The sequence below is a fragment of the Amblyraja radiata genome, chromosome 3 (assembly GCF_010909765.2).
Source record: "Amblyraja radiata isolate CabotCenter1 chromosome 3, sAmbRad1.1.pri, whole genome shotgun sequence".
In the NCBI taxonomy this organism is placed as follows: domain Eukaryota; kingdom Metazoa; phylum Chordata; class Chondrichthyes; order Rajiformes; family Rajidae; genus Amblyraja; species Amblyraja radiata.
The window spans coordinates 100,575,740-100,589,114 of record NC_045958.1 but is presented as its reverse complement, the minus strand read 5'-3'; the positions used below and the strand labels follow the sequence as shown (position 1 = coordinate 100,589,114).

General features: G+C 47.1%; 1 protein-coding gene across 7 annotated transcripts in view; it reads right to left on the bottom strand.

Moving 5' to 3' along the window:
• Positions 1-13,375, bottom strand: part of epha5 (EPH receptor A5) — a 313,137-nt gene that overhangs the window by 67,173 nt on the left and 232,589 nt on the right. For 6 of the 7 annotated variants that reach the window (XR_004411473.1, XM_033018421.1, XM_033018420.1 and 3 more), the window contains exons 7-8: positions 9,483-9,642; positions 3,633-3,735 (exon numbers count right to left, since the gene is read on the bottom strand). Coding sequence is in view for 6 of the 7 variants with exons in the window: in XM_033018421.1 (XP_032874312.1) it covers positions 3,633-3,735; positions 9,483-9,642 (263 nt within the window). In the remaining variant the exon portion in view is untranslated. The remainder of the gene's footprint in view (positions 1-3,632; positions 3,736-9,482; positions 9,643-13,375) is intronic. The other variant, XM_033018418.1, reaches the window with a different exon arrangement.

The following is a 13,375-nucleotide window of genomic DNA, read 5'->3' as shown; positions in this document are numbered from 1 at the left end:
ATTCAAATACTTTTATGAGTCTCTCTGAGATGATAAATTAATGTTTTGTCAAGTCTTAAAACTTTCACTTACACAGTTTTATGCCCGTCAACTGATCAGCCTGTAATAAAACAAGCTGATAGTCATTTGAGATATGTAAAGAAAGATATATACATTCTGAGTAAATTGAAAATGGTCTTGCTTGATTAATAGGGAAGTAATACTGTGACTAAATTGCCATGGAGAATTATGAGCATTTAAAGCATTAGCTGATTAAAAATGTGCTCCGTTTTGGAATATAAATGAATGAACAAGATTCTTCTCAGGGCAGGATAAAATGGCATGCCCCAGTAAGTGAGCATGGCAATCCTGAGATAGACACAAAATGCTGGAGTAACTCAGCTGGACAGGCAGCATCTCTGGATAGAAGGAATGGGTGACATTTCGGGTCCAGACCCTTCTTCAGTCTCGGGAGGGAGTGGAAGCTTGCAACCTTCACGTGGTTCACCCTGTTTCGACTAATGCAATCAACTCGACGTGCACAAATGGAAGTTCAAATAGAACAAGTTGTCCAACAACTTTAGGCTGTGCACACCACACGAAAGAAGAAGAAGTCTTGAGAGCTCTTTGTCAAAAGATCTGCAGAAACATGGTATCAAATGGCATCTTGATCCCTCATGGTAGGCTAGTCCAGAGGGATAGATCTCATGGGATCCAGGGTAAGACAATAGACAATAGGTGCAGGAGTAGGCCATACGGCCCTTCGAGCCAGCACCGCCATTCACTGAGATCATGGCTGATCATCCACAATCAGTACCCCGTTCCTGCCTTCTCCCATATCACCTGACTCCGCTATTTTTAAGAGCCCTATCAAGCTCTCTCTTGAAAGTATCCAGAGATCCGGCCTCCACCGCCCTCTGGATTTAACTGGCTAGCCAACTGGATTCAGAATTGGCTTGGTTAAAGGAAGAGGTACAGAGAAGATTTACATGGATGTTGCCAGGACTAGAGGGTCTGAGCTATGGGGACAGGTAGAGTAGGCTCAGACTCTCTTCCGTGAAGTGCAGGAGGATGAGAGGTGATCACATAGAGGTGTATAAAATCATGAGAGGAATAGATTGGGTAGCTGCACAGAGTTTCTTGCCCAAAATAGATGAACCGAGGACCAGGTTTAAGGTGAAGGGGTAAAGATTTAATAGGAATCAGAGGAGTAACGTTTTTTACACAAAGGGTGGTTAGTGTATGGAACAAGCTGCCAGAGGAGGTAGTTGAGGCAGGGACTATCCCAACATTTAAGAAACAGTTAGACAGGTAAATAGAAAGGACAGGTTTGGAGGGATATGGACCAAATGCAGGCCGATGGGATTAGTGGGATTAGTGTAGAACACACTCAATAGATATATTGCCTGACCAATGCCCAAAAATAGGAAACCATCTTCTGTGTGCTTTCAGATCACGTGTTACAGGAGCACAGAAGAACTAGACTTGGACACCCAAAAGTGTACTTGCCAATTCATTCCCATTCCGACCGATCATTGTCCACCTGACTATCTAAAAGCCTCTTAAACACCAATATTGTATCAGCCTCATCCACCACTTTTGGCAGCATGTTCCAGGCAACCTTACGTTTGGCCCACCTAGTCTTTGACGTTTCGAGGTTCTGATGACGTATCCTATCTATGCCTCTCATAATTTTATGTTTCTATCAGTTTTCCCCTCAGCCTCTGACATTCCAGAGGAAACAATCCAAATTTGACCAACCTCTCTTTAGAGCTAGTACCCTTCACTCCAGTCAGATTTCAGATCAACCTCTGATCTGAACTCTCTCCATAGCCATAACATCCTTCACAAATTCAGCCAAGATGTTTGGGTATGTCAACGCAACAGTGTCATAGTAGGTAGACACAAAATGCTGGAGTAACTCAGCGGGTCAAGCAGCATCTCTGGAGAGAAGGATTGGGTGACGTTTCGGGTCAAGACCCTTCTTCAGACTGATGTCAGGGGAGTGTGCGGTACAGAGATAGAATGTAGTCGAAGAGAGTAAGACTGGTGGGAGAACTGGGAAGAGGGAGGAGATGGAGAGAGAGGGGGAAAGCAAGGGCTATATGAAGTTAGAGGTCAATGTTCATACTGCTGGGGTGTAAACTATCCAAGCAAAATATGAGGTGCTGTTCCTCCAATTTGCGCTGGGCCTCACTCTGACAATGGAGGAGGCCGAGGACAGAAAGGTCAGCGTGGGAATGGGAGGGGGAGTTAAAGTGTTGAGCAACCGGGAGATCAGGTAGATTTAGGCGGACTGAATGGAGGTATTCAGCTAAACGATCGCCGAGCCAGCGCTTGGTCTCGCCAATATATAGGAGTCCACACCTGGAACAGCGGATACAGTAGATGAGGTTGGAGGAGGTGTAAATGAACCTCTGCCTCACCTGAAAAGACTGTCGGGGTCCTTGGATGGAGTCGAGGAGGGAGGTAAAGGGACAGGTGTTGCATTTCCTGCGGTTGCAGGGGAAGGTTCCTGGGGAGGGGTTGGTTTGGGTGGGAAGGGACAATTTGACCAGGGAGTTGCGGAGGGAACGGTCTCTGCGGAAAGCAGAAAGGGGTGGAGATGGGAAGATGTGGCCAGTAGTGGGACTGTCTTAGTAGGGTTCTCACCCAGAATCCATCCACATAAACACTATGCTCTGTTTATGAGTCGAATCTCAATAAAAACAAATACATTTGTGGGAATGGGGGGGGAGTACTTTTCTTTGAAATTGGTTATTGGCAAAGTCTTTTGCCATGAAATAAACTCATGCACTGAAGAATCTAACAAAAGAAGCAACTCGAATGCCCAGGAACAAAGGAGATTACACAAAGTGGTGAACGCTGTCCGGTCCATCATGGACACAGATCTCGCCACCACTGAAGGGATTTACAATGGATGTTGTCCCAAGAAAGCAGTCAGCATCATCAAGGCCCCACACCACACTGACCACACACCCATTTCACGCCTGGCATCGGGAAGAAGATACAGGAGCCTGAAAACGGTAACATCCAGGTTGTGGAACTGCTTCTTCTCGACAACCATCAGGCTATTGAACACTATGAAACACCAACTAATCTCCTAACTATCAACTGCCTTGGTTGCACGAAGGACTTTGGGCTTTGTTTTGTTTTTGCACTGTATTGCTTTTTTTCATATTGAACTTTTTTTGTTTGTCTATTATATTACCTATTGCGTACCCTGTTTACAAAACTGTTTGCTGCTGCTGCTGCCGCCAGTAAGAATTTCATTGCCCTGTCTCTGGTCACATGACAAAAAACATTCTTAACTCTCTGTGTAGGAAGGAACCTGCAGATGCTGGTTTACACCGAAGACAGACACAAAATGCTGGAGTATCTCAGCGGGACGGGCAGCATCTCTGGAGAGAAGGAAGGGGTGTCGTTTTGGGTCTCGACTCTTCTTCAGACTTGCAGAGTCTGAAGCTGGGTCTTGACCCGAAACGTCACCCATTCCTTCTCTCCAGAGATGCTGCCCGTCCCGCTGAGATACTCCAGCATTTTGTGTCTATTTAAGTTCTTAACTCCCTTGTCTATTGGGTAAATATCAGCGTAACTTTTTCAATTATGTTCACTTTCATCGATCATGAATGGGGTCACCAAAACTGTCATACCTTCCGCTGAGCAGCAGGCCGGAGACAACTGCTACCAGGATCATTCCCACTGCCACCGACACCCCAATAATTGGCACCTGACTCTGATCGCCGGCAGGCAAGGCTGGAAAACATCACAGAACAGAGCAAGTGTTACAACAGCATGGTGATGCGCTTCAGACATTCTCAGAGCTGCCAAGATTAGCGAGGAAGAGAATATTCTTTCTCCCATGTTGTATACTACCAGATAGGGTTGCCAACTGTCCCGTATTAGCCGGGACATCCGGTATATTGGGCTAAATTGGTTTGTCCCATGCGGGACTGCCCTTGTCCCGTTTTGACTGCTACTACTTGGCTCGAGGGGACTGTCGGATCGGAGCGCCGCGTCCGGCCCCGCCTCACCCGTCCCAACGTTGTGCAGCCATGGAGTGCAGCAGCAGCACCTCGCCCGTGGCCCCGTCGGTCAGCAGCCCGGCCAGCTGTCCGACCTTCGGACTTTCACTTACCGCCGACACCACCACCCCTCTTTCTCATGGCCGATCATCGGTTCAGGAGTTGGATGGGATGTGCTGGACTTCGCCAGCGACATCGTGCCTGGGCCAAAACTCCTCAGCTGGCCCACTGGCTGGGCTTTGTGTGCAGTCCAGCACCCGGGCCAACTCATCATTCACCCAGCCATGGCCGAGTCGGTCAACAAATTGCCGTCGGGAATTTCTCCCTTATTTTGACATTTTGTCCCTTGTTTGGTAGTGAGAGAGTTGGCAACCCTCGTACCAGAAGAATTTGTGCCTGGTTGTCCTCATAAGAGCAGTGTTGCCAGGGCCGGTGGGAGGGTGAACCAGGGTCTTACCTTCTGCCCCTTAGAGGTCGGCTGCGCGGGATGACCCTGGGACACAAAGGCTGAAGGTGGCCGGGCGAGGAGAGGGACGTCGGCTTACGGGACAATCCGGACGGAGGCGATGGATGGAGGCCCCGCAGCAGCCTGGGGTTCGCCTGGATCTGGGGCCGCTCCATTAGACTGAGCCCGCGGGTCAGACTGGACTTTGAAAATGGGGCCAAAACCAGGCGACTCTAGCATGCGGTCTCAGTGGACTATTGTTACACACTTACAGAGTAGTAACAGGGATTGAGCTTAGGCATGGCAATACTTTACTGAACTGTATGCAAAAAAAGAATTTCACTGTGCCTTCGTACATGTGACAACAAACCACATTGACCATTGATGATGTATAAGCATCACACTCATCAAAGGGTAGAGTCCTAGGATCATGCAGCGTGGTAAAACAATGCTTGGTCCAACCCTTCCATGCCAACCGAGATACCTTCCAGGTTCATCCCAATTGCCTGCACATGGCCCATATCTCTCCACACATTTCCTACCCATCTACTTTGATAGTAATAGCATATTATATATCAAGTCTCTGTTAGAGCCATAGGGAGATTATAGGCCTGTCCCACTTTAATGACCTAATTCACGACCTCTGCCTAGTTTGCCCTTGACTCATACTCGCAGCATGGTCGTCACAAGGTCGTAGGAGGTTGTAGATAGGCCGTAGGCAGGCCGTGATGCTAGTCGTAGGTACTCGTGACATCAAGTAGATCGGGGCGTTTTTTTAGCATGATGAAAAATGTCCATGAGTAAAAAAGGTCGTTAATTAGGTTATGAAAGTGGGACAGTCCCTTATCACAGCATCGGGTGACACAGTAGCACAGTGGTAGAATTGCTGCCTTACAGCGTCAGAGACCTGGGTTCGATCCTGACTACAGGTGCTGGCTGTACAGAGTTTGTACGTCCTCCCCGTGACCGCGTGGGTTTTCTCTGGGTGCTCCGGTTTCCTCCCACACTCCAAAGACGTACAGGTTTGTAGGCTATTTTGTTAAATTGAAAAATTGTCCCCAGTGTGCGTAGATTAGTGCTTGGGGTGATTGCTGGTTTGGCGTGGACTCGGTGGTCCGAAGGGGTTGTCTCCACGCTGTATCTCTAAAGTCTAAAGATCTAATGTTCAAGAAGGAGCTGCAGATGCTGGAAAATCGAAGGTAGACAAAAGTGCTGGAGAAACTCAGCGGGTGCGGCAGCATCTATGGAGTGAAGGAAATAGGTAACGTTTTGGGCCAAAACCCTTCTTTAGACGTTTCTCCAGCACTTTTGTCTACCTTCTAAAGGTCTAATGTCTAAAGCAAAAGTCCACGCCGCCCACAAGTCTGCACTAACCATCAAGCCATTCATTTATTCTAATAGCTCGTTGATTCCAATTTTTATTCTCCCAACATTCTCGCCAACTCTCAGCAGATTCTACCACCCACCCGCACACCAGGGGACAAGTTACAGGCACGATTTATAATCTACCAGCTTGCACATCTTTTGGGAGTTTGAGGAAAGAGCAGCACCTGGAGGAAAGCCAAGCAGTCACAAGCCAAACATGCAGAGGTTTGAACCCGAGTCTCTGGCACTGTGAGTTCAGGAGCAGAATAAGGCCATTCAGCTAATCAGGGAGTGATGAGCTATTGAGGGAGTGCAGCGTAGGTTGACAAGGTTAATTCCCGGGATGGCGGGACTGTCATACGCTGAGAGAATGGAGCGGCTGGGCTTGTATACTCTGGAATTCAGAAGAATGAGAGGGGATCTTATTGAAACATATAAGATTATTAAGGGTTTGGAAGAGGCAGGAAACGTGTTCCCGATGTTGGGGGAGTCCAGAACCAGGGGGCCACAGTTTAAGAATAAGGGGTAAGCCATTTAGAACGGAGATGAGGAAACACTTTTTCACACAGAGAGTTATGAGTCTGTGGAATTCTCTGCCTCAGAGGTCGGTGGAGGCCGGTTCTCTGGATATTTTAAAGAGAGAGCTAGATAGGGCTCTTAAAGATAGCGGAGTCAGGGGATATGGAGAGAAGGCAGGAATGGGGTACTGATTGTGGATGATCAGCCATGATCACATTAAATGGCGGTGCTGGCTTGAAGAACCGAATGGCCTACTCCTGCACCTATTGTCTTTTGTCTATATTGTCTATCTAGACCACTCCGCCATTCAACCATGGCTGATCTATCTCTCCCTCTCAACCCCATTCTCCTGTCTTCGTACCATAACCTCTGATACCTGTACTGATCAAGAATCTATCTATCTCTGCCTTAAATATATCCACTGACTTGGCCTCCACAGCCTTCTGTGGCAATGAATTCTACAGATTCACCACCCTCTGACAAAACAAATTCTTTCTCATCCCCTTTCTATAGGTATGTCCTTTTCTGGTCCTAGGCTCTCCCACGAGTGGAAACATCCTCTCCACATCCACTCTATCCAAGCCTTTCACTGTTCAGATTCACTCCATCCAGGCCTTTCAAAGGCCCTGTTTCCATGCTGTAACTCTAAAGGTGGCTTTGAGTCAGTGGCATTGCTAGCTCTGCCACTGTACCACCCAACGATGCCTCTGGCAACCAGTCAAAAATGTTGTTAGCATTAGCAAAAATACAATGTTATTTCAAAAAAGTTATATCCGAAACTAACAACACCTCTAAATATTTCATAAGGAGTTATAGAGCTGTACAGCATGGAAACAGGTCCTTCCACAAATTAACTATCACCCTCATTTAAACCTTTTCCCTCTCACTTTAAACCTCTGCCCCTAGTTTGTGACTCCTATACCCTGGAAAAGATAGCAGGTGGATCCTCTTATAGTTAGCCCACCGTCAAAGTTTCTCCTTTCTCCTATTGCTATTGAGGGAGTGCAGCGTAGGTTCACGAGGTTAATTCCCGGGATGGCGGGACTGTCAAATGTTGAAAGAATGGAGCGACTAGGCTTGTATACACTGGAATTTAGAAGGATGAGAGGGGATTTTATTGAAACATACAAGATCATTAAGGGATTGGACATGCTAGAGGCAGGAAACATGTTCCCGATGTTGGGGGAGTCGAGAACCAGGGGCCACAGTTTAAGAATAAAAGGTTGGCCATTTAGAACAGAGATGAGGAAAAACATTATCACCCAGAGAGTTGTGAATCTGTGGAATTCTCTGGCTCAGAAGGCAGTGGAGGCCGATACTCTGGATGCTTTCAAGAGAGAGTTAGATAGAGCTCTTAAAGATAGCGGAGTCAAGGGATATGAGAGAAGGCAGGAACGGGGCACTGATTGTGGATGATCAGCCATGATCACAATGAATGGTGATGCTTGCTCGAAGGGCCAAATGGCCTACTCCTGCACCTATTGTCTATTGTCTCCAGCCATCATTCCACAGATGTGACACTTTAGAGATATGGCGTGGAAACAGGCCCACCGGGTCCGTGCCAACCAACGTTCACCCCCGTACACTGGCACTGTGCTACATACTTGGGACAATTTTACAATTTTTAGTGAAGCCGATTAACCTACAAACCTGCAGGTCTTTGGAGTTGGGAAGGAAACCGGAGCATCCGGAGGAAACCCACACAATCACAAGGAAACTGTACACACTCTGTACGGAACGTTCCGGTAGTCAGGATCGAACGCAGTTCACTGGCGTTGTAAGGCAGCGACTCTACTGCTCTGCCACCATGGCATCCCAAACTTCGTTAAATTAGACACTTAAATTTATTGCGCATGATGTGATAATCGAATAAAACTTGACTTGACTTGACTTGATATCTTGAACATTAGAATAACGATGCCATCCTACAAAAGACTGGCTTTGTGTCCCCCACACATTGCTGGTTAGATCCATCTTTTCGTTTTTTTTTTCTGTTTTAGTTTAGTTTTAGAGATACAGCATGGAAACAGGCTCTTCGGCCCACCAAGTCCACGCCGACCAGCGACCCCCGCACACTAACACTATCCTACACACATGATGGACAATTTACACTTATACCAAGCCCATTAACTTACAAACCTGTTCTTCTTTGGAGTGTGGGAAGAAACCGAAGATCTCGAAGGAAACCCACGTGGGTCACGGGGAGAACGTACAAACTCCGTACAGACGGCACCCGTGGCCGAGATCGAACCCGGTTCTCTGGCGCTGTAAGCGCTGTAAGGCAGCAACTCTACCGCTGCGCCACCATGCCGCCCAAGGTGGGCGACAATGAGGTGGGAATCAACGTGGTTCCCATCTGCTGGCCCTCACATGTAGCACAACCCCATGCTACAACAAGTGAAGACATATGTGAGTGAAGCTGGGTCTCTACCCACCACCCACATGCACCCTCACACCCTCCCCTTGCACCTCAAAAGTGGCTGATCAATATTATGCATGGACTCTAAAGGGCCTGTCCCACTTGGCGATTTTTTCGGCAACTGCCGGCATCATTGACTGACGTATCAGATCACCAAAAAATTTGCGGCGTGATGCGGCGGTGACGCGGTGTGATGACGTATGACGCGCGGTGTTTTTTCAAGTGTCGCACAATTTTTTTTGTCGTCGCTGGATTTTGAAATGTTCAAAATCTTTTGGCGACACTGATATGATGCCGGCAGTCGCTGAAAAAATTGCCAAGTGGGACTGGCCCTTTACGCTTTTGAGCAAAATGAGACATTTAATTGAACAAAGTGGATCTGATTCATCCCAAACTGTGCAAACGCACACAGTGACATGAAGCCTTTTTACAAATAGCTCCATTCTTCAGTCCTGGAAGAGCAGCTATTACACATATTTATGAATGCCATCACTTTTCCTGCACCCTTGTAATATTTCAACTGATCTGCTCAGATTACAATTTAATCTTCGCAACGAGGCTTTTTGTTAAATTGCACACGAGCTCGCTGGCAATTTATAGGCAGTTCAAAAAAGGGATTTGCGGAAAAGTGGTGGCAGTGCAGAGACAAGACAGCAGGTGATAGATACTCAATCAGTCGGCAGAAAGGTTTTAGCAGCTGTCCAGATCAAAAGAGAGTAAAATGACTTACAGACCGGGCTGGTTTCGAATTCGAATTTCCGACTGTATCCCCCATAACCTGCGGCGGTGCGGGCTCGGATCTGATAGACGTAGGTTGTCGTGGGCTTCAGGCCGTCCACCAAGATCTCCGTCTCTTTGGACTTAATGATGGTGTAGCTCGTCTCCTGATCCTTGCACATCATGGAATACACAAGGCAATACATGAGGGGGATGAACAATCTGCCCGCGACCCGCCCACCACTTCACGCTGACAGTACAACCTGCCAATTATTAGCTCACTGCTCAGGAAGGAACTGCAGGTGTTGGTTAATACCAAAGAGAGTAACTCAGCGGGCCAGGCAGCATCTCTAGAGACAAGGTATAGGTGATGTTTCGGGTCACAACCTTTCTTCAGACTGAAAGTAGAGGTGGGGGGTTGAGGGGGGGAGGGGAACTTGAGGCAGGGTAAGGCCAGAAGTAATCAGGGCCCGCAGCAGGTGACCAAGGAAGGGTGCAGCCCATAATGGCCCATTGTTGGCTGGGGAAGAGGCGATAATGAAAGATACAGGGGTGTGATCAGTGGAACAGGGAGCAAATGGAGGGGTTACTTGAAATTAGAGAAATCATCGTTCATACCGCTGGGGTGTCAGCTGCCCAAGAGAAATACAAGGTGCCGTTCCGACAATTTGCGTTGGGCCTCACTCTGACAGTGGAGGAGGCTCAGAACAGAAGGCTCAGTGTGGGAATGGAAGGGAAAGAACTGCAGATACTGGTTTAAAGTGAAGAACGGCACAATAAGCTGGAGTCACTAAGCATCTCTGGAGAAAAGGAAATCATGGCGTTTCGAGTCAAGGCTCCAGCTTTTTGTGTCTTTCATGGGAATGGGAAGAGGAGTTAAAATGTTTGGGAATCAGGAGATTGTGTAGGACAAGGTGGACGTGAGAGTAAGTGTTCAGCTAAATGTTATTCTATTCAGTCCACCAGCAAAACGTTTTAATTCATTGAGCCTCAACATCAACATTTGAAAATAAGTTATTCCCTGCAATTGAGCATTTCTTGAGATGTTTTTCTTAAATCATTCAAAGCAATATTGGGGCACTCAATACTGCTTCTGTTGCTGCCCACATGAAGCTCTCCGAGAGCAGTAATCACAAACACAATCAATCTGGTACGCACTCGTTCGCAACTGCATCTGTTTGTGACCAGAGGCAGCTACATAATCAATTTTATAAAACCTATACGGCAGAAAGATCTACTTACCGCATGAAATAACAGTATGGACGCCATAGACACAAGGAACTGCAGATGCTGGTTTACACAAAAAATACACAAAATGCTGGAGTAACTTAACAGGATAATTGGAGAAAACGGATAAGTGACATTTTCAGCGACACCTTCAGACTGTTTGTGTTGAGGTGGGAGAAAGCTGGAAGCGAGGATGGGCCTGGTGAGTGGTAGGTGGATACAGGTGCAGGGGGGTTCTGATGGGCAGATGATTGGACAAAGGCCAGAGATGTAAATACAAAAGGTGAGAGATAAGGATAGAAGAGGCACAAATTGTTAAGCCAGAAAAAGGAATGTAGGTGGAAGGGGGTAGAAGGAGAGAAATGGATGCAGGGCCAGGTGGGACACAGAGAGGTATGGGAGGGGGTTGATAATATGGGAGGAGAAGGGTGGTTAATGCTAAGGGTGGTAAATGTTTATGCTATAGCCAGAGACTGGGTGTCGTATCCCGGCAAGCTTTTGGAACATGTTACTAGCTAGAGAGATGGACAAAAAAACGCTGGGATCAGGAGAACAAATAAGCACTGTGAAAACTGTCACATGATGGACATCTGATGAGAGCAGACTTGAACGTAACTTTGTGGCTGTGTAGTGTGGCCTTGAGAAGATAAGGTGTCTGGGAACGGCCATATTGCAAAGGAACTGTCTGATGAGAATGAAAATGTGAACAGGTAACCAATGCGTTTTGTTTATTCAGCACTTGGATGAGTGACAACTCGAAATGATTGACTACAAAATTGTGAGTGTCTTGGGTCAGAACAAAGGCTTCCTTTAGGAGATGGAAGGAAAATTAGTATAAAGTAAGGGCGGTCTGAGACATCGGCAGCGACAACCCGGGAACAACCATCGCAAGAAGGTAGGACCTGAGCTCGAAGCTCAGAGAAGACTACCCCCTACCAACAGAGTGAATCTGGCCAATTCATTCATACAGGTAATATCTGACTCCAAGTCATGAGTTTTGTGATTTAGTTTAAGAAGTGATAAGTTGAGATAGTAAATGAGAAGTTATTAGAAGTCTACATGTTTGCATGCATGTTTAAGTTACCCGAGTGTTAATAAAGATTGAGTTGTACTAAACCTTGATTTTAGTCTTTTCGTCGCCACGTCAGTTGACGCCCTATAGAGGTAATAGGGTCAACAATACTGTCAGATTGCAAGCTAGATTAGGTTGCCCAGAGCAGGTGAGTCGAAGACCAGAGGACATAGGTTCAAGGTGAAGGGGGAAAGATTTAAATAGGACATCACACAAAGGATGGTCGGTGTGTGGAACAAGCTGCCAGAGGAGGTAGTAGAGGCTGGGACTATCCCATCGTTTAAGAAACAGTTAGGCAGGTACATGGATAGGACAGGTTTGGATGTATATGGACCAAGCGCAGCCAGGTGTGACGAGTGTAGTTGGGACATCTTGGCCGGTGTGGGCACATTGGGCTGAAAGGCCTGTTTCCACACTGTATCACTCTATGACTCCAATCAAGTGGAATAAGAGGTGCTGTTCCTTCAATTCGGATGTTGACTCAATCTGACAATGAAGGAGGTGCAGGACAGACAGGTCATTATGGTGATGGGAAGTGGAGTTAAATAAGGTTTTTGTCAACTGAATGCAAGGGTTTGGCAAAGTGGTCCATTGAATCTTCGCTTGGTATCGCCAATGTAAAGGAGGCCACATCAGGAATGCCAAGGGTCCCAGCCCGAAAGATCACCTATCCATGTTCTCCAATGATGCTGCCTGACCTGTTGAGTTTCTCCAGTACTTTGTGTCTTTTGATCGTAAATCAGCATCTGCAGTTCCTTGTACCAAGACAAGGTTAAAGGAGGTCCACGTGAACCTTTGCCTCACCTGGAAGGACAGCTGAGGTCCCTGGATGGAGGCGAGGGAGGAGGTATAGGGACAGGTATAGCAGGGGAAAGTACCTGGGGAGGGGGGAAGGCATGGGTGTGAAAGGACGAGTGAACCAAGAGGCTGCAAAGGGAACGGTCTCTATGGAAGGCGGAAAGGGTTGGGGATGGGAAGATGTGACTGGTGGTAGGATAAAGTATGGATCCATGGTCTCCAATAAATAATGACCATGTAAAAAGGCAGATGAAATGATCATCAAATATTAATAAAGGTGAATCAGGGAGTGACGTTCGCCTGGACCTCTGCCCAAAATATCACTAGGTCATAAGGTCAAAAGTGATAGGAGCAGAATTAGGCCAAGTCTACTCCGCCATTTAATCATGGCTGATCTATCTCGCCCTCCTAACTCCATTGTCCCGCCCTCTCCCAATAACCCCTGACACCCCTACTAATCACGAATCTATCTATCTCTGCCTTAAAAATATTTATTGACTTGGCCTCCACAGCCTCTTCACAGGCAAAGAATTCCACAGATTCACCACCCTCTGACTAAAGAAATTCCTCCTCATTTTCCTTCTCGAAGGAACGTCCTTTAATTCTGAGGCTGTGCCCTCTAGTCCTAGACTCCCACTCATGGAAACAGCCTCTCCACATCCACTCTATCCAAGCCTTTCACTATTCGGTACGTTTCAATGAGGTCCCCCCTCATTCTTCTAAACTCCAGCGAGTACAGGCCCAGTGCCGACAAACGCTCCTCATAAATTAACCCTCTCATTCCTGGGATCATTGTTGTAAACCTCCTG